General features: G+C 40.6%; 1 protein-coding gene across 1 annotated transcript in view; it reads left to right on the top strand.

Annotated features, from left to right (window-relative positions):
* Positions 1-21,231, top strand: part of LOC132406637 (early endosome antigen 1) — a 632,764-nt gene that overhangs the window by 439,425 nt on the left and 172,108 nt on the right. Inside the window, exons 19-21 of the mRNA XM_059992439.1 lie at positions 8,348-8,473; positions 10,064-10,231; positions 17,262-17,345. Of these exons, the coding sequence (XP_059848422.1) occupies positions 8,348-8,473; positions 10,064-10,231; positions 17,262-17,345 (378 nt within the window). The remainder of the gene's footprint in view (positions 1-8,347; positions 8,474-10,063; positions 10,232-17,261; positions 17,346-21,231) is intronic.

The following is a 21,231-nucleotide window of genomic DNA, read 5'->3' as shown; positions in this document are numbered from 1 at the left end:
TCCAGCATTTTATGTGTGTCACCCAGTTGTACAGCCTTATATAGTGTTTTTTATAATCTCATGTTCTCTGTTTTATCTTAAGTTTTCTTGGTCAAAGTTTGGTTTAGTTGTTTGCAATTGAGGGTAAGTTGGGTGACTATAAACCAGTGATGAATAGATTTAGCTTAGGTTACTAATTGATGGAATGTACATTTTTTTCTTTAAGAAATTGTAGCTTATTCATGACTTTTGTTTCCCTGTGGGCTAGGTAATAGCCTGCACTCTTTACTTTTGATATAGCTTCAGGTTATTGCAATTCCAATAATTCATAAAAAAGCAATCAAATTTTGGTTAAAAATATGCATCTTGATAACATAAGCATGAATTCAAAAAAGGAATGAAAATGCTTCAAAGAATTTCCCACCTGATTTAAGGTGACCTCTGCATTGAATGATCTGATGAAAAATTATATATGTGGTGTGACATGTTTTTGCCAGATTTGATTCTCAAAAGTATGGGATTTTTTTTGTATTAGTATCATTCTTGGTCCATTCTTTTTCAATCAATCTGCCTTTTCATTGCCTCACTATTTTTCTTCCTACTTTTGTTCTTTATATGGGACAGATATTGAACTCAGTCTATGATTTGCTATGACCCATCTAGAGTATCAAAGTTTAAAATATACTCCAGTCCTCCTTTGTTGGTCTTCGATGATAATCTTTATATATTTCACCTTCGGAAAATCTGCTCCACTTTGAAACACAGTAAGTTACTCCTGACTGTTTTCTATTCCTTGACCTTCAATTTAACATTCTCACCCTTATTTACTAAAACTGTCGACAATCTTCTCCTATGTAATCCATGAGTTATTCTTCAGCCTTATATCCTGTTCTGCATCTTCAGCTCCTTGACCTTCAACTTCTGATGCATCCCATTACCACTGGTAAATCAGTTTATTATTGTCACATATACCAAAGTTCAATGAAAAATATGTCTTTCATACTGTTCACTCAGATCAATTCATTGCACCAGTGCATTAAAGTAGCACAAGGTAAAACAATAAAGAGTGCAGAATGGTGTTCCATTTACAGAGAAAGTGCATTGCAGGTTGGCAATAAGAAGCAAGGTCATAGGGTGTGGTTGTTGTACTAGGAAACTGTTCAATAGTCTTATAACAGTGGGGTAGAAGATGTCCTTGCGCCTGATAGTACGTGTTTTGTGCTGGTATGTGTTTCTGCCTGATGGAAGGACAGAGAAGAGAGAGTGAGTGGATGGGAACTTTGATTATGCTGTCTGGTTTACCAAGAACAAATCAGAATCAGGTTGAATTTCACTGGTATGTGTCATGAAATTTGTTGTTTTGTGGTTGATAAATTACTATAAGTAATTTGTTGTTAAAAATTGCAATATGTACAGTATAGTTATATATATATATATATATATATAAAATAAGAGTGCAAAAAATGAAGGAAGTAAAATACTGAGATAGTATTCATGGGTTTATTGTCCATTCAGAAATCTGATGATAGATGGGAAGAAGCTATTCCTGAAATGTTGAGAGTGTGTGTCTTCAGGCTCCAGTACCTTTTTGTTGGTAGCAATGAGAAGAGGGCATGTAATGGGTGAAAAAGTCCTGAATGATGGATGCCGTCTTTTTGAGGCATCACCTTTTGATGGTGTCCTGGATGTTGAGGAGGCTAGTGCTGATGATGGAGCTGGTAGATTTTACAATTTTCTGCAGCTTTTTCTTCTCTCTAGATCAAACGGTGATGCAACCAGTAAGTTAGAATACTGTCCACAGGACTTCTGTAGAAACTTGTTAGTGCCTTTGGTGACTTACCAGTTTGACTCAAATTTCGAATGAAATATAGCTGCTATCGTGCCTTCCTTGTAATTGCATCAGTATGTTCAGCCCAGGATGGATCTTCAGAGATGTTGACATCCAAGAACTTAAAACTGCTCACCCTCTCCATTTCTGATCTCTTGATGAGGACTGCGCTATGTTCTCTTGACTTCCCCTTCCTGAAGTCCATAATCATTGCATGCAAGTTTGTTGTTGCAACACCACTCAACCAGCTGATCTATCTCACTCCTGTACGCCTCCTCGTCACCATTTAATATCAGGAATTGCTGTGATGCTTCATTCCCAGATGAGCTCAATACCTTTCACGCTGTGAAAGGAAAAATAAAACTACACCTGTACAAAGCCCTGCAGCATCCGGTGACACTGTGATGTCTGTCTTGGAGGCCAACGGCAGAACATCAAGTTAACTGCTTATCAATATGTTTATTAAACTTTTATAAAATTGTAGTTTATGCCGTCAAATCCTAGAAAATGTTATTAGTCTATAAGTATTAATCCTTAATATTAAATGTAGAGTACCATGTTTTAAGAACTGCAGGGTTATTTTTGTTTCTCAGAACTTTGATTTGCAATATAAATTGAAAGCTTTATTGTTTAGACTTAGACCATAAGGTCATAAGATATAAGAGCAGAATTAGGCCATTTGGCCCATCGAGTCTGCTCCACCATTTCATCATGGCTGATCTATTTTCCCTCTCAGCCCCAATCTCCTACCTTCTCCTGGTATCCCTTCATGCCCTGACTAATCACAGATCTATCAAACTCTGCCTTAATTATACATAAAGACTTGGCCTCTACAGCTGCCTGTTGCAATGAATTTCACAGGTTCACCATCCTCTGGCTAAAGAAATTCCTCCTCATCTCCATTCTAAAAAGACTCCCCTCAGTTCTGGCTCTCCCACTATAGGAAGCATCCTCTCCATCAAAACCTTTCAACGTTTGATAGTTTCAATGAGATAACTCATCATTCTTCTGAATTCTAGTGAGTACAGACCCAGAGCCATCAAACATTCTTCATAGGACAAGTCTTTCAATCCTGGAATAATTTTTACAAACCTTCTTAAGATTTTCCATTAAGTAAACCATGCTGACTTAAGCCTATTTTATCGTGTGCTTCCAACTATCCTGAAACTACAACTCTTAACAATCAACTCCAACATCTTCCTAACCATTGAAGTGGGATTAACTGGCCTATAATTTCCTTTCTTCTGTCTCTCTCCCCTCTTGAATAGTGGAGTGACATTTTCAATTTTCCAGTCTTCCAGAAACATTCCATAAGACCATAAGATATAGGAGCAGAAGTAGGCCTTTCGGCCCATCAAGTCTGCTCCACCATTCATTCGTGGGCTGATCCAATTCTTCCAATCATCCCCACTCCCCTCCCTTCTCCCCATACCTTTTGATGCCCTGGTTAATCAAGAAACTATCTATCACTGCCTTAAATGCACCCAATGACTTGGCCTCCAAAGCCACTCATGGCAACAAATTCCACAGATTTACCACCCTCTAACTAAAGTAATTTCTCCACACCTCTGTTCGAAATGGACGTCCTTCATTCCTGAAGTCGTGTCTTCTCATCCTAGACTCCCCTACCATGGGAAATAATTTTGCCATATCTAATCTGTTCAGACCTTTTAACATTTGGAATGTTTCTATGAGCTCCCCCCTCATTCTCCTAAACTCCAGAGAATACAACCCAAGAGCTGCCAGACCTTCCTGATACAGTAACCCTTTCATTCCTGGAATCATTCTCATGAATCTTCTCTGAACCCTCTCCAATGTCAGTATATCCTTTCTAAAAGAAGGAGCCCAAAACTGCACACAACACTCCAAGTGAGGTCTCAGGAGTGCCTTATGGAACCTCAACATCACATCCCTGCTCTTACATTCTATACCTCCAGAAATGGATGCCAACATTGCATTTGCCTTCTTCACCACCAACTCAGCCTGAAGGTTAGCCTTCAGGGTATCCTGCACAAAGACTCCCAAGTCCCTTTACATCTCTGCAGTTTCAATTCTCTCCCAATCTAAATAATAGTCTGCCCATTTATTCCTTTCACCAAAATACATGAGCATATATTTTCCAACATTGTATTTCATTTGCCACTTCTTTGCCCATTGCCCTAAGCTATCTAAGTGCAGGCTCGCTGTTTCCTCAACACTACACACTCCTCCACCTAACTTTGTATTGTTACATACCCCGTGACTGGATGTCTTACCAGCAAAGATAGAAGTGTCTGTTGGAGTCTGGTACTATTTTCAAAACAGTGTTTATTAGTAAAATATACAAATCAATATCAACAATGCAAATATACAGATAATACACCTTAGCAATAACTAAACCTACAAGTGTGGGTATAATAATAATCAATAATAAACAAGCTCTATTGATGTCTAGGGGATAATGAATTGTCATATGTGAATATAAAGATCAGTTCAGTTCATACAGGCTGAGGTAGTTGTTGGTTCTTTTGTTGTAATTGTTGGAGAGAGGGAGAGGGAGAGAGAGAAAGGGCACGCAAACAGTGACAGCTACAGTCATTCAAACCTTCCTTTACTTTCTTGATCCGTCGATGTGTTGTTGTGGCCATTCAGGTATAACCCCTCTGTCCTTTACCTAGACCATTCTTCCATGGTGGACTCGTCACCCAGGCAAGGGTGGACACACACACAAGCCCCCACTGGCCTCGCTATAAACACTGAGTTAAAATTGACCAATCCTTCGTTCGGTCTCCGATGCCCCACACTTTTCTCGTGGGTTCCAACACTAGTGTGTCTCTTGGTGTGTCTCCAACACTAGTGTGTCTCTTGGTGTGTCTGAGGGGTGTCTCCCCAGTCCTCACTTTTATCACTATGCACGGGGTCTCAGGTGTCAATCAGTTTTGAATGGCTTAGCCCATCAAACCAGCCCACTCCGGCTGTCCACTGAGGAATTTTAATGAACAGAATAGTACCAAGTAAACAGCCCTCTCCAGAGCCGTGAGTCTTACAGGAGTCATAATATGGTCTCTCTCTCCCGATGTTATCTCACCCTTGTCTGAAGCAAATGTTCCTGTCCCAATATGTTTTGTTCCATCTCTTTCTCTCTCATTAACAGCCTGGCAACAGTAATGGTTTGTAATTCTCCCAAAGGAGGGGGACATGGGCAACCTTGCACCCTTCTGCCCATCAGAGCTGTGCATCCTTCATAACAGTATCATCGGCAAATTTAGCCACAAATCTATTAATCCCATTGTCCAAGTTATTGACATACAGTACATTGTAAAAGGCAGCAGTCCCAACACTGACCCCTGTGGAACTCCATGGTAACAGGCAGCCAGCCTGAATAAGATCCCTTTATTCACACTCTCTGTTTTCTGCTGATCAGCCAATGCTCCATCATGCTAGTAGCTTGCCTGTAATTCCATGGGCTCTTATCTTGCTAAGCAGCCTCATATATGGCACCTTGTCAAAGGCCTTCTGAAAAGCCAAATACACCACATCTACTGCATCTCCTTTGTCCACCCTGCTTGTAATTTCCTTTAAAATTTGCAGTACGTTAATCAAGCAGGATTTTCCTTTCAGGAAACCATGCTGGCCTTGGCCTATTTTGTCATGTTCCTCCAGGTAGTCTGTAATCTCATCCCTAACAATCGATTCCAACAACTTCCCAACCATTGATGTCAGACTAATAGGTGTATAGTTTCCTTTCTGCTGCCTCCCACCCTTCTTAAATAGTGGAGTAACATTTGCAATTTTCCAGTCATCCGGTACAATGCCAGAATCTATCAATTCTTGAAACATCATTGTTAATGCCTCCGCAATCTCTCCAGCTACTTCCTTCAGAACCCAAGGGTGCATTCCATCAGGTCCAGGAGATTTATCCACACTCAGACCATTAAGCTTCCTGAGCACCTTCTCTGTCGTAATTTTCACTGCACAAACTTCACTTCCCTGACACTCCTGAATGTCCGATTTACTGCAGATGTCTTCCACTGTGAAGACTGATGCAAAATACACTTTAGTTCCTCCACCATCTCTGCATCTCTCATTACAATATCTCTAGCGTCATTTTCTATTGGTCCTATATCTACCCTCAACTCTCTTTTACCCTTTATACACTTAAAAAGGCTTTTAGTATCTTCTTTGATATTAGTCACCAGTTTCCTTTCATAATTCATCTTTTCCTTCCTTGACCTTCTTAGTTTCCTTCTGCAAGTTTTTAAAAGCTCCCCAATCCTAATAGTTTTGGCTTTCTTGTATGCCCTCTCTTTTGTTTTTACTTGGGCTCTGACTTCATTTGTCAGCCACAGTAGTGTGCTTCTTCCATTTGAAAATTTCTTCTTATTTGGAATATATCTGTCTTGCACTTCCCTCATTTTTCACAGAAACTCCAGCCATTGCTGCTCTGCTGTCCTTCCTGCTAGTGTCCCTCTCATGCCATGGTATTTTCCTCTATTCCTGAAATACCAACACATGGGAATTTAGTTTCTCCTGATTTCAAAGCGAACTTGATCATATTGTGATCACTGTTCCCTAAAGGTTCCTTAACCTTAAGCTCTTTTATTACCTCTGGATCATTGCACAACACCCAATCCAGCACAGTCAATCCCCTAGTGGGCTCAACAACAGGCTGTTCTAAAAAGCCATCTCTTAGACATTCTATAAATTCTCTCCCTTGAAGTCCAGTACTGGTCTAGTTTTCCCAATCCACTTTCAGGTTAAAATCCCAAAGGATTGTCATGACATTGACCTTCTGACACAGCTTTTCTATCTCCTGCTGTATTTGTAATCCACATCCCGGCTTCTGTTTAGAGGCCTGTATACAACTGCCACTAGGGTCCTTCTACCCTCACCATTTCTTAACTCAACACATAAAGACTCTACACCTTCCGATCCTATATCAGCCCTTTCTAATGATTTAATATTATTTCTTATACAGAGGGCTACACCACCCCCTCTGCCTACTAACCTATCTTTCTGATACACCATATATCCTTGGACATTCAGCTCTCAAGGACAGCCATCCTTTAGCCAAGTTTCATAGATGGCCTCAACATCATACTTGTCGTTCTGTAGCTGAGTTTGAAGATTGTCTGGTCTATTTCTTATGCTGTGTGCATTCAAATATAACACTTTCAGTCCAGTAGCTAGTGATTCTTGTATCTAGTATTCCAAGATCTAGTGATTCTTGAAAGATCATTACTAATGCCTCCACAGTTTCTTCAGCCACCTCTTTCAGAGCCCTGAGGTGTACACCATCTGGTTCAGGTGACTTACCTACCTTCAGGCCTTTCAATTTCCCAAGAACCTCCTCCCTAGTAATGGCAACTTCACACATTTCTGCCCCCGACATATTTGAAATTCCACCATGCTGCTAGTGTATCCCACAGTGAAGACTAATGAAAAATATCTATTAAGATTGTCTGCCATTTCCTCATCCCCCATTACTACCTCTCCAGCATCATTTTACGGTGGTCCAATATCCACTATATCCACTCTCACCTCTCTTACACTCTGTATATCTGAAGAAACTTATGGTGAGCTCCTTCATATTATTGGTTAGCTTACTTTTGTGTTCTATCTTCCCCTTCCTAATGACATTTTTTAGTTGCATTCTGTTGGTTTTTAAAAGCTTCCCAATCCTCTAACTTCCCACTAATTTTTGATGTATTACATACCCTCTATTTGGCTTTTATTTTGGCTTTGACTTCCTTTGTTAGCCATGGTTGTGTCATCTTGCCTTCTTCCTCTTTAGGCTGTCTCTATCCTGCGTCTTCCAAATTGCTTTCAGATATTCCAGCCATTGCTGATCTACATCATCCCTGCCAGTGTCCTATTCCAATCAATTTTGGCCAGCTCCTCTCTCCGGCCTCTGTAACTTCCTTTACACTGTAGTACTGATATATCTGACTTTAGCTTCTCCTTACTACTGTCTGGGTGCCTGAATGGAACTCCCACCAAGGTCATTTTACTCTTACAGTTCCTTAGCTCTACCCACAACAAATCAACACCTTCCAACCTTATGTCACCTCTTTCTTTTGATTTGATTTAATTTTTTACCAAATGAGCTATGCCACCCCTTTGCTGACCTGCTTGTTCTTTCGATACATTGTGTATCCTTGGACATTAAGTTCCCAGCTATAATCTTCTTTTAGCTAGGATTCAGTGATGCCCAAAACATCATACATGCCAATCTATTACTGTGCAACAAGTTTATCTACGTTATTCCATATAACTACCCACATTCAAATATAACACCTGCTGTCTTGTGTTCACCCTTTTTGATTTTGTCCGCCTTTTACATTGCAACTCATCCTGGTGAATACAATTTTGCTCCTTGGCAGGCATCTCACACTGTCATTCTGGTTCCCAACTCTCTTCCAAATTAGTTTAAACCCTCCAGAACAGCTCTAGCAAACTTCATTTCTTTAGTGTTTTGCTTATTAAAAAATACAGTCCATTAACAAAATAATTTGTCATAAATTTTCTCTTATTCAAAAGATTTTTCATTTTGAATTGCAGATGGAACATCTAAGGCAACAGCTTAAAGCAGCAGAGATGGAGAGAGATGACAGCATTAAGGCAATGCAGAACTTAGAGAGACAGCTGCAAGATTATAGATCTCTCCATCTTGAATCCACAAAAGAGGTGCCTTTTTTATTCTGAGCTATATTTGATTAAGCTTGTATCATGTTCTTTTCCTGTAACATGTTTATCCATCACCTATGTGAGGGGAGATATGGTCCCATTACAGCACACTAAAATACGAAACAAGTCACTGAGATATTAAAAAGAATTAAGATAAATAATCTTTTGTTGTCCTGAAAATTCTGATACTTGGAAGCTGGGAAAATCAAACTTAACTTGGTAAAAAAAAAGCCAGAAAAGATTTTCCATTAATTTGTTGTTTTAAGTTTAGCCACTCTAAGAACTTCCAGACATACATTCAGAAATCAATGGGAGAAGATAGGTAGTGGTAGTCAATTTCAGGAGTAATATTCGGAAGATCTGAATACACTGCTTCAAGAATTTCATTGACCTCATGGGTGTGGAGAAATTCAGTGAATATATCATCAAATGCCATCTTCTACCAACTCAATACATCACACACTCTCTCATGCACCTGGCTGACATTAGCCCTGGTAAGATGGTTTTTGATCAAATTTCAGAATAATTCACCCAGAGGAAAATGGCTCTAATGCATTTTGACCAAGAACTGTAACACAAATAAAAATGTATCTTAAAGTGACACTGCACAGAAATTTCATGGCAAATATGTGCAAAGCCACAGATTCTGATATTCTGTGATATCTTATAATTCTGACACTTGAGATACAATATATGAAAATTGATTGCAAGATGACTGGGGTAGATATTTGGAGGGGCCATCATGAGTGAGATTGAAAATATTATGGAGGGAATTGGCAAGGTGAAAGGGTGTGTGTATGGGAGAAAAAATGTGGTATAATGGGGTGATGATCAGTAAGGTGGGTAAATGTTAAAGAAGAAATTAGGACCAGAGGGCAATTGAGTAGGGAGGGATTACTAACTGTGTTTAATGACGGAAATTAACCAAAGCCAACTGATGTCTTGACTTTTCTGTAGGATCAGACCCTTTTTCAGCATTCAGGGCCCAAGCCATTTATTTATGCATAGTCAAATGAATGTTGTACACTATTTGATATCGTTGCACATTCCCAACAGCCTTAAACAATCAGGTTTTTGAGAACGAATTTGTGACCTATCCCACTACAATGTTGTGCTGTGCAGTAACATTTCTGATTGGGCCTGTGTGTGTCCTCTTGTAATATGTGAATCTGCTTCCTTCCATCCAATTACTTTTCCAATAATCCATACAACAGTAGTTAACTATACATTTTCTGGCACTCTATAGTTTTCTCTTAAAGTCATTTTGCATTCTAAATTATGTCTGAACATAATCTAGAACAATCATCTATAGACTCCTCTTGTAACAGGGCAAAAGAAAAATGTGATCTTACTAGGAGGAAACCACTTGAAGTCTTATGAATTCCACTGGTTGCGTCAGACTAAGTATATTAAGAAATAAACATAATTTTTTTAATTAGTAGCAGTCCAATGTATTTTAACTATAAGGATGCCTTACTGTTTAATACTTACATCAGGTATTTCAGTTTATTTATACACAATTATTTTCATGTCCTTGAGCCTTGCTGGTTGTGTGAATATCATATAGATTGATGATTATCAATTTTGTAGGTGCATCGATGTGAGGATACAATTCGACAGTTGAATGCGGAACTCTTATCTATCCACAATACCCAGGATTCAGTTGAGAAGAGATCAGCACAAAAAGATGAGATGATATACCAACTGCAAAATGAAATTCAGACTCTACATAGTGAAATCTTGAAGCTTCAAAGCAAGGTACTGTATATCCAGTTTGTTGTGCTTGTGCAATATTTTATTTAAACAAGTAATAGTGTGCATGTATATACACTAGTGGCTATTGTGTTAGGTGGAACCCAGTGTGGTCTTCTGCTGCTGTAGCTTCAAGGTTCAACGTTTTGCACATTCATAAACGCCCTTCTGGACACCACTGTTGTAATGTGTGGTAATTGAGATACTGTCGCCTTCCTGTCAGCTTGAATGAGTCTGGCCATTCTCCCAAACATCTCTCATTAACAGGGTATTTTCACCCACAGAACTGTCACTCACTGGATGTTTTTTTTGTTGTTCACACCATTCTCTGAGAACTATGTGTGAAAATCCCAGAAGGTCAACAGTTTCTGAGATAATCAAGCCACCCTGTCTGGAACCAACAATCACTCCAAGGTTAAAGTCACTTAGAACACACTTCTTCCCCATTCTGATGTTTGATCTCTACTGCAGCTGAACCTCTTGATCTGGTCTGCATTCTTTTTGCATAGAGTTGCTGCCACATGATTGGCTCATTAGATATTTCCATTAAAAGCCAAGAATTTGTTTTATATTAATTTTTGGGCTGCAATTGAATATATATTTTTGCAATGTGAAACATGATAATAACCATTTCTCAGTTGATGCCCTTACTCCAAGAATTTGACCAGGCTCTTTTCCAACATGAGTCACGATGTTTGATGGGACTATCCAAATCATCCAAAGTGGTAGAGGCAGGTTCAATTTTGTCATTAAAAAAAAATAGGATAGGTATATGAGCAACACACACAAAATGCTGGTGGAACACAGCAGGCCAGGCAGCATCTATAGGGAGAAGCACTGTCAACATTTCGGGCCGAGACCCTTCATCAGGACTAACTGAAAGGAAAGATACTAAGAGATTTGAAAGCAGTAGGGGGAGAGGGAAATGCAAAATGATAGGAGAAGACCGGAGAGGGTGGGATGAAGCTAAGAGCTGGAAAGGTGATTGGCAAAAGGGTTACAGAGCTGGAGAAGGGAAAGGAACATGGGACGGGAGGCCTAGGGAGAAAGAAGCGAGGAGGGGATCACCAGAGGGATATGGAGAACAGGCAGAGTGATGGGCGGAGAGAGAGAGAAAAAACAAACAACTAAATATGTCAGGGATGGGGTAAGAAGGGGAGGAAGGGCATTAACAGAAGTTAGAGTAGTCAATGTTCATGTCATGAGGTTGGAGGCTACCCAGCCAGTATATAAGGTGTTGTTCCTCCAACCTGAGTTTGGATTCATTTTGACAGTAGAGGAGGCTATGGATAGACATATCAGAATGGGAATGGGACGTGGAATTAAAATGTGTGGCCACTGGGAAATCCTGCTTTATTTGGCGGACAGAGCGTAGGTGTTCAGCGAAATGGTCTCCCAGTCTGCGTCAGGTCTTACCAATATATAAAAGGCCTCACTGGGAGCACCGGATGCAGTACACCACACCGACCGACTCACAGGTGAAGTGTCGCCTCACCTGGAAGGACTGTCTGGGGCCCTGAATGGTGGTGAGGGAGGAAGTGTAAGGGCAGGTGTAGTACATGTTTTGCTTACAAGGATAAGTGCCAGGAGGGAGATCGGTGGGAAGGGATGGGGGAGAACGAATGGACAAGGAGGTCGCAGAGGGAGCGATCCCTGCAGAAGGGGGGGGGATGGAAAGATGTGCTTGGTAGTGGGATCCCGTTGGAGGTGGCGGAAGTTACGGAGAATTATACATTGGACCTGGAGGCTGGTGGGGTGGTAGGTGAGGACAAGGGGAACCCTTTCCCGAATGGGATAGTGGGCGGATGGGATGAGGGCAGATGTGCAGGAAATGGGAGAGATGCATTTGAGAGCAGAGTTGATGGGGGAAGAAGGGAAGCCCCTTTGTTTAAAAAAGGAAGACATCTCCTTCGTCCTGGAATGAAAAGCCTCATCCTGAGAGCAGATGCAGCAGAGACGGAGGAATTGCGAGAAGGGGATGGCATTTTTGCAAGAGACAGGGTGGGAAGAGAAATAGTCCAGGTAGCTGTGAGAGTCTGTAGGCTTATAGTAGATATCAGTAGATAAGCTGTCTCCAGAGGTGGAGACAGAAAGATCAAGAAAGGGGAGGGAGGTGTCGGAAATGGACCAGGTAAATTTGAGAGCAGGGTGAAAATTGGAGGCAAAGTTAATGAAGTCAACGAGCTCAGCATGCGTGCAGGAGGCAGTGCCAATGCAGTCATTGATGTAGCGAAGGAAAAGAGGGGAACGGATAGGTATATGGACAGGAAAGGAATGGAGGTTTATGGACTGAGTGCAGGTAGGTGGGACTAGGTGAGAGTAAGTGTTCGGCACGGACTAGAAGGGCTGAGATGGCCTTTTTCTGTGCTGTAATTGTTATATGGTTATATATTACAAACCTCTTAGCCACAATGTTAAACAGCCTGATCCCCAGAATGTCTTCATCTCCAGATTCTGATCCTTGATATCTTCCAGTTTACCAACCTCTGTGACTGGCCGCTACAGAAATTTCTTGCAGAAGACTCAGGGCAGTGTGCCTTTTAAGGTGCACATACAACACATTTTTGAACTGAAGCAATTAATAGAAGTTTGCTTTTGTGCAGTCTGCTCTTTAAGTTGCACTCAGGAAAATAAATTTGTGTGCTTTTAGTGCAGTGAATTTGAGTTCATTGAGCTATTAATTAATTGGGGCAACCAGCTTATCTAGGACAATTCTGAAGGAACAAAAATTAATTGAGAAAATAACCAGGATTCCCTTTGTTTATTTGGGACACAACACCACTTAACTGGGACAGAAGACTGTTGCCAAACAGTTTTTAACTAGCGTCAGTCACATGCTTTTGCTAATGGCCATTGGACATTATATTTTGTTTAGAGTGAGCAGTTTTTAAATAACATGAGCTGTGTGTGATTGAGTTTAAAAAAAAGCAATGATTTTTGTCACTGACAGTTGGTGAGAAATAAGCAGTAAGACAATTCAGAACTATTTTTCTCACTGTGGTTTCAAGCATTCAGGGTTGGAGATGCCAGAAATGGTCAGGGAGTGAAAATGAAATTATTTTACTGCTTCAACAAGTTAGGACCTATGAAGAATTTGAAGGCATCAGCGATCATCTTGAATGGCACAATGAAAATGAAGATCTTGACGATGCAATAGTTGAAAGTATTGTATGAAGGCAGTCCATTATCTGCTCTAAGTGCCTGCATTGATTTTGTTCATTTACAATCAAAAGAACACAGCCGCATACACTGGAGGAATTTCTCCATCGATAACTATTTGGAACTAATACACAGATTTATAGAACTGTAGTAGTATTGATAGTGTTCTAAATGTTCTGTATTTCATTTAAATACATTTTTTTTACTCAAAAATTTCTTTTTTATACCTTTTTAACTATTTCCATGAAACCACCTAATTAGAGCAGCTGGTCCCAATATGTCCCAATTAACCGCAAACCACTGTGTTTGATAATATACCTGGAAAGTCCAATTTATAAATTCACCCTTTGTTGGTACTGCAAATGTACACTAGCAGCAGAATATTGTACATTGTATCTGAAATGTACTTCCATTGAAGTCATATACATCCATTACTACCTTGTGGATTAATACAAGATGCAAAGATGAGTCTCTTTCCTTAATTTTTAGTCCAAAGTGGCATTAGAATGTAATTGTAAAGTACATGGCAAAAAAGGCTTATATAGTTTGACAGAAACAAAAAAAATGTTGAAAGCACTCAGTATAAAAGGAGCAAACCAGGAGCCATCTGCCCCAGGACTCAACTTTTTTTTATGTCAGATCCACCAAGCCCTCAATTCCCCGATTTTTCAAAAATTTATCTGCCTCCCCTGTAAGTGCTTCCAGTGTCTTTGCCTTTGCAACCTTTGGGGTAGAGAATTCCAAAGATTAATTCCTGTATACTTACCCACTTCTGAAATGTTAGTGAGGCAGTTAGAAAGGGAGACTACATAGAAAGGGACATAAAAGTAGTGAAGTACAGGCCTCTGTCCAGCAAGGCCCAGCTATGTTAACGGATTGAGAGCCTATATCATCAATATATGATCTGCAACATATATGGCTGGCTCTGACACGGAGAGAAATCATTGGTTACCATAAGTTATAGAATTCAGTATTGAGTACAGACAGCTACAATGTTCCTGGACAAACGATATGACACTGATTCTCAAGTTTACAATAATCTCATTATTTCAGTGCAGATGGTCACAGACAGGTAGGTCAAAATGAGAACGGGGTGGAGAATTGAAATGGTAGTCAACAGGGAGCTCTGAGTCACCCCTGAATGCAAACACTCACTAAAGCTGTCACCCAATCTGCATTTGGCTTCTCATGGAATACAGAGACTGGAGCGCAAGTTCCTTTTACTGAAAATCAACTCCTATTCTAATCTATTCATTGCTTTTATTAAATTACACTATTATCGTTTATGTTTTCAAATGGATATTTTTAATGTTTCCCATAGAATAACATTCAAAGTCAGTAAGTAATATTCTGCAAAACCATGTAGTTATATTCTTACCTTATTAAATTTATGCTTATTTATATCTTTACCATGGTAATTATTACTAATGTAAAGTTTACCTGGGCATTTGATTTCCTGAGGAGATGCTGAGCCTTTCTGAATGCACAATAATCAAAATACTTGAAGTGATTAAAAAATAACAAGATTTGCCCAGTGTGTTTGATGGAGGCCTTAAAGTGTTGATCAAGGTTGATCTGCTAGTAGAGTACAATAGCAATATCATATTCGGAAGAAATAATGATCATTTTTCTTTTGCCTTTTTGATATCTGTGCCATTTTATAAATGCATTTGCAATTCGGTTCCATCTGTAGAAATATACAGCAGGCTTGAGTTATTCTAACATTGCCTGAGTCAGCAGATTTAATGATAATAGAGCTGATCAGCAAGCCACCTGTTTGCTGATGAAGCCAGCTCATTGCTGAGAGCCTGAAATGTCCCAGACTTTGTAGGTGATTTGAGTTTTCAGTGACTCAGGTTCTGGTGGGGTTTCTCTTGCACAGCAGGACCCCTGAGCCTCGGACTAAGGTGAATTGCATGGTTACATTATGAGGTGAAATGCTACTCATCCAGAGACAATTCCTACTGATGGGGTGACTGCTAAATATACTGACTTAAAACCTGCACAGCCTTCAGGTCACAGAGCAGTCAGTACGTTAGCTGCCGAGTCCATGGCATGCACATGAGGCTTTTCACAAAAGATTCAACTCAAAAACTTTTTTCTACAGCTGATTTTGGCTGATGGGGCAGGGGCAGCAAGCGATGTCCTTTAGAGCAACAGATGCAATCTTAGAGTTGGCCGCTGCCTGTTTGAGCCGGGTTCTGCGCAGGTTGTCTGTGAGCAGCATAAACTTAAGGAACTTCCAAAGCCACCACTTTCACTGGCTCTTCCAAAGTAAATATTGAACATTACAATTCTGAAGATAAACAAGCACAAAGTCCAATTGACCTTCCTTCCATATTAATATTAATAAATCCATTGGATCTGCCCCCTTCTGCACGATCCATTTGTCTGGGACTAGTAGTTTGGACCAATACAAACATGAGGTAGACTTCTGAGTTAAAAGCCAAGTCAGATTAAAGCTGTGTAATAAGTAAAAGTATTCCATTGACCAGACCTTTGAGTTGAGAAGTAAAAGATGTTGGTCCTCCACATACACAACCTCTCAGTCACCGTCAAATCAGAGTATCAGTTTGTTTTCTCTGCACTGCCCTAACTGTTTAAATAGCTACATAAAACAAAATGAATAGAATGTAAACACGAGGAAATCTGCAGATGCTGGAAATTCAAACAACACACACAAAATGCTGGTGGAACACTGCAGGCCAGGCAGCATCTATAAGGAGAAGCACTGTCAACGTTTCGGGCCGAGACCCTTCGTCAGGACTAACTGAAAGGAAAGATAGTAAGAGATTTGAAAGTAGTTGGGGGGGGGGGGAATGCGAAATGATAGAAGAAGACTGGAGGGGGTGGGATGAAGCTAAGAGCTGGAAAGGTGATTGGCGAAAGTGATGTAGAGCTGGAGAAGGGAAAAGATCATGGGACAGGAGACCTCGGGAGAAAGAAAGGTGGAGGGGAGCACCAGAGGGAGATGGAGAACAGGCAGAGTGATGGGCAGAGAGAAAAAAAACAAACAATTAAATATTTCAGGATGGGGTAAGAAGGGGAGGAGGGGCATTAACAGAAGTTAGAGAAGTCAATGTTCATGCCATCAGGTTGGAGGCTACCCAGCCAGTATATAAGGTCTTGTTCCTCCAACCTGAGTTTGGATTCATTTTGACAGTAGGGGAGGCCATGGATAGACATATCAGAATGGCAATGGGATGTGGAATTAAAATGTGTGGCCACTGGGAGATTCTGCTTTCTCTGGGGGACCAAGCGTAGGTGTTCAGCGAAACTGTCTCCCAGACTGCATCGGGTCTCACCTTCTCCAGCTCTGTATCACTTTCACCAATCACCTTTCCAGCTCTTAGCTTCATCCCACCCCCTCCGGTCTTCTCCTATCATTTCGCATTTCTCCCTCCCCCCCACTACTTTCAAATCTCTTACTATCTTTCCTTTCAGCTAGTCCTGATGAAGGGTCTCAGCCTGAAACATCAACAGTGCTTCTCTTTATCGATGCTGCCTGACCTGCAGTGTTCCACCAGCACTTTGTGTGTGTTGTTTGAATAGAATGTGTAAGCAGAGTGAACATTATTATCTAACTGTTGTCCACCCAGGCAATTTTAAGTGAAACAGAAGCTTGGCAGCATAGCTGAACTATCCACTGTGAGAAAAGATTGTAGTAGCTGATATAAAACTTGTCTTAAAGGGAACTATATTTTTACTTAGACACTACAATTAGAAAATCATGCAAGTCATAGAGAAAAGATCTTACTTGGTCTTCAACTTTTTTTTTCTAATTATTTGGGCTGTTTGTCAGCATGGTTAGATGCAGCTAAAATTGGAGAAATTTCTTTTGCTATAAAATTAAACTATTTCCATGAATGTTTTGCAGGTTTCAAACAGAGAAGAGAAGTTGTCCACCTTGCAGAGCAGCAGAGAGAATTTGCAACATCAATATAGCAGTTGCTATTCTGAGGTGAATGTTCTGGAATTGCCTTTCATACTCATTGAGTTATTAAATTCAGCAAGGTCAATGTCGAATCTTTTCCAGTTTTGGAACCTATTGTTGACATTAATCAGAACCAATCATTGATAAATGATAGGGTTTTCCGTCAACGTGAATGCATGTACTACAGATTTGGTTTGGATCACACACATTATTTCAAGCTGTGTCAGGAGAAAGTGACCACAACTCCCTGACTTTTAGCATAGCCCTGGCTAGAGGAAGGAGCAGATAGTATGGGAAAGTATCTTATTGGATGAGGACAAATTACTGTACAATGCTACTAGGCAGGAACTTGGGTGTGTAATTCGCAAACTTAGAGAAGTGTATAACCAAAATGTGGAAGTTGTTTAGGGAGCACTTGCATGGATTATAGACAGGTTTGTCCCACTGAGGCAGGGAAAGGATAGTAGGGCGAAGGAACCAAACTTGACAAGAGAATTACCACATCTAGTCAAGAGGAAAAAGGGAACATACGTAAGGATTAGACAGAGCTCCTGAGAGGTATAATCTAGTGAGGAAGTGGCTTAAGAAGGGACAGGAAAGCTAGAATGGGGCATAAGAAGGTTTTGATGAGTGGGATTAAGGAAATCCCAAGATGTCCTACACATGTGCAAAGACAGGAGAATGACTAGAGTGACGGTAGGAGTCTGAGGAGGTAGGGGAGGTCCAGTGAGGGGACCTTGAATAATGAGAGTCAGGCTAATATGCTGAAACATGTTCAAGTTAAGAAAGAGGATGTGTTGGAACTTTTGAAAAACGTTAGGATAGATTAGTCCCTGAGAGAGAACAGAATATACACAAAAACAAGGGAAGAGATTGAGACAGAATTTACAAGCAAAGTGTGGTTTGGAATAGTCAGCAAGGCTTTTTGAGGGGCAAGTCATGCCTCACGAGCCTAACAAGCCTAGGAAGTGACAAAACAAATTGATGAAGGTAGAGTGGTGCATGTATGTGGATTACAGTAAGGCATTTGACAAGTTCCCCATGGCAGGCACATTCAGAAAGTCAGGAGATATAGGATCCATGGAAACTTGACTGCATGGATTTGGATTGGCTTGTCCAAAGGAGGAAGAGGATGGCAGTAGATGGGGTGTATTCTGCCTGGAGGTCTGTGACTAGTCAATTTCCTGATGGTGTTTTTTTTATATAATTGACTTAGGTGTGGAAGTAGCATATAACGCGAAGGCTGGTGATTTTGTAGCTAGTTTGTCATAGGTTAGAACAGGTCATAGACAGGATGCTGAGATGGGCTGAGAAGTGGCAGATGAAATTTAATCCAGAAAGTATGAAGCGATACATATTGGAAGGTCGAAGATTTTTAAAAGTGTAGTGGAACAGAGGGATCTTAGGGTCCACATCCATAACTCCTTCAAAGCAGTGCACAAGTTAATAGGGTGGTTGAAAAGAAGGGCATGCTGTATGTTAGCCTTCATTAGAGGGGGAATTTAGTTCAAGAGCCACAAGTCAATGTTATAGCTCGATACAGCTGGGATGGTGGTTAATCTCCACAGATAATTAAAACACATTTTGAATAGCATGGCAGAGGGGGATCCACTGGCTCAATTCATAATAGTGATAGCTTTTAAGAGATGTAGGAACATGAGGGACGTACTACATTACATCTAGCCCCAAAATGTGGGGGGAGGAACAGTAAGGCATGCAAACACTTATAATATCAAGAATCATACACAGCAGAGCTCCAGGAAAGTGGGCTCCAGGGAGTGCAGAGGATAACCTGCGAACAGAAAAAGTTAGTATATGAAATTCAGTGTAAGCAATGCCACATCATTTACATAGGAGAGACCGGCAACAGCCTAAGAGTCAGAGTCACAGAGTCAATGATATTGCAAGGAAAGACCAGAACAGACCTATCTGCAGACAATAATAGCAGCATGGGATCCAGTGTTTGGAGATCCTGGGCCTGGAAACTAGCATGAACTGGTCAAACCTTCAAAGAAACAGAGGAAAAGAAATTAGATTGAAACATTACAAAGCTACTCCCCAAAACAGTCTAAACTAAGCCTAATAATTGACCCAAATAAACAAACCTGATCGTCATATAAGCCTAACTTTAGGCCTAAAAAAATAAACCTACTCCCAAAATGACCTAAACTAAAATTAAGAACTAGGCCTAAAAATAAAACCTACTCCTTGAATAGCAATAGTCTAAATTAAGCCTAATAACTAGGCCTAAAAATACTGTTTAGGTCTATAAAATTAAAGCATTGAGAATAGGGTGACACATTCACTGTTAGTTTAATCCAGCCTGGGGTCTCAAACTCAACAAGATACAAAAGAGAGCACCAAAAACTACACAAAGCAGGGAAGATATCTCTTCTTTGAACTCACATAAAGCCCTGTACATTACCCCATTACAGATCCCCCCAAATGCAGAACAGCTCAAAAGGCACCCCACCCCATCCTGCACGTAAATATACAGCAAGATGGTGTTCCAGAACAACCACTCCCCAAGCAGGCCAGACAATATCCTCCCTGCCAGGACCCTCCTCCCTCTCCCTGCCAGGGCCCCCTTCTATCCCCAAAAGGGTCCCCCTCTTTCCCTACCAGGACCCCTCTCTCTCCCTGCCAGGCCCCCCCCCCATCAATGCCCCCTTTCTCTCCCCCTCTCTCTGCACTGTGTTCAGTTCTGGTCACCTCTTTTTAGGAGGGATGGGAAACTTTAGCGATGCTGTAGAGGAGATTTATCAAGATGTGGCCTGTATTGGTGAGCATGCCTAACAAGAAAAGGTTGAGCAAGCTAGGGCTTTTCTCTTTAGAGCGAAAAGGGGATGAGAGGTGGCTTGATAGAAGTGTATAAAATAATAATAGGCATAGATGGAGTGGCCATCCAGTGCCTTTTTCCCAGGATGGCAATGGCTAATACGAGAGGATATAATTCAAAGGCAAATGGAGGGAAGGATAGGGGGGATGTCAGAGGTAGGTTTTTTACACAGTGGTAAAGCATGTTGGAATACACTGCCAGGTGTGGTGGTAGAGGCAGAAACATTAAGGACATTTAAGAGACTCTTGGATAAGTACATGAATGAAAGAAAAATGGATGGCTGGATGAGTGTTGTCAGTAAAGAGAAGTATCAAGAATTGCAGCAGGATCTTGATGGATTGGCTGAGGAGCAGAGAATGGAATAATTCAGTTAAGTGTGAAGTGATTCATTTTGGAAGGACAAATCAAGGTAGGAACTTTGTTTTGAACAGAAGAGCCCTGGTGCTGTTGTAGATCTAAGAGTGCTGCCTTGTACAGTATTGTGTTCAGTTTTGCTCATCCTATTATAGAAAGGACGCAATTAAGCTGGAAAGAGTGCAAAAAAGAATTGCAAAGGTCTTGCCAGGACTCAAGAGTCTTGAGTTACAGGGAGAGATTGGACAGATTGGACAGATTGGGTCTTTATTCTTGGAGCACAGGAGGCTGAGGAATGAACTCGCAGAATATATAAAATCATGGGAGTTATAGCTAGCGTAAGCAGTCATTTTACTACAGTTGGGGAATTGAAAACTAGAGGATAATGTTTTAAGATTAGGTGTGAAAAGGTCTAATAAGAACCTGAATGGCAACTCCTTTTACACAGCAGATGGCAGATATATTCAACCTGCTATCAGAGAAAGTGGTTGAGGCAATTACATTACATACACTTAGAAAGCATATGGACATATGGAGGGAAATGGGTTGAGAGCTAGGAAATGGCATTAGGTTAAATGTACGTCTTACCAAAGGGTCTTTTTTCCAACTTTAGGACATTTTTTACATTTAGTCATCATCCAAGGTTAGAATGGTTATTTCCTTTCAAAGCATGAAAGTTTTCCTATTTGCTTACAAACATAATGAAATGTAAGAGAAATT

Source organism: Hypanus sabinus, chromosome 17 (assembly GCF_030144855.1).
Source record: "Hypanus sabinus isolate sHypSab1 chromosome 17, sHypSab1.hap1, whole genome shotgun sequence".
Lineage (NCBI taxonomy): Eukaryota > Metazoa > Chordata > Chondrichthyes > Myliobatiformes > Dasyatidae > Hypanus > Hypanus sabinus.
The sequence above is the reverse complement of the archived record's forward strand: the minus strand, read 5'-3'. Positions and strand labels throughout refer to the sequence as shown.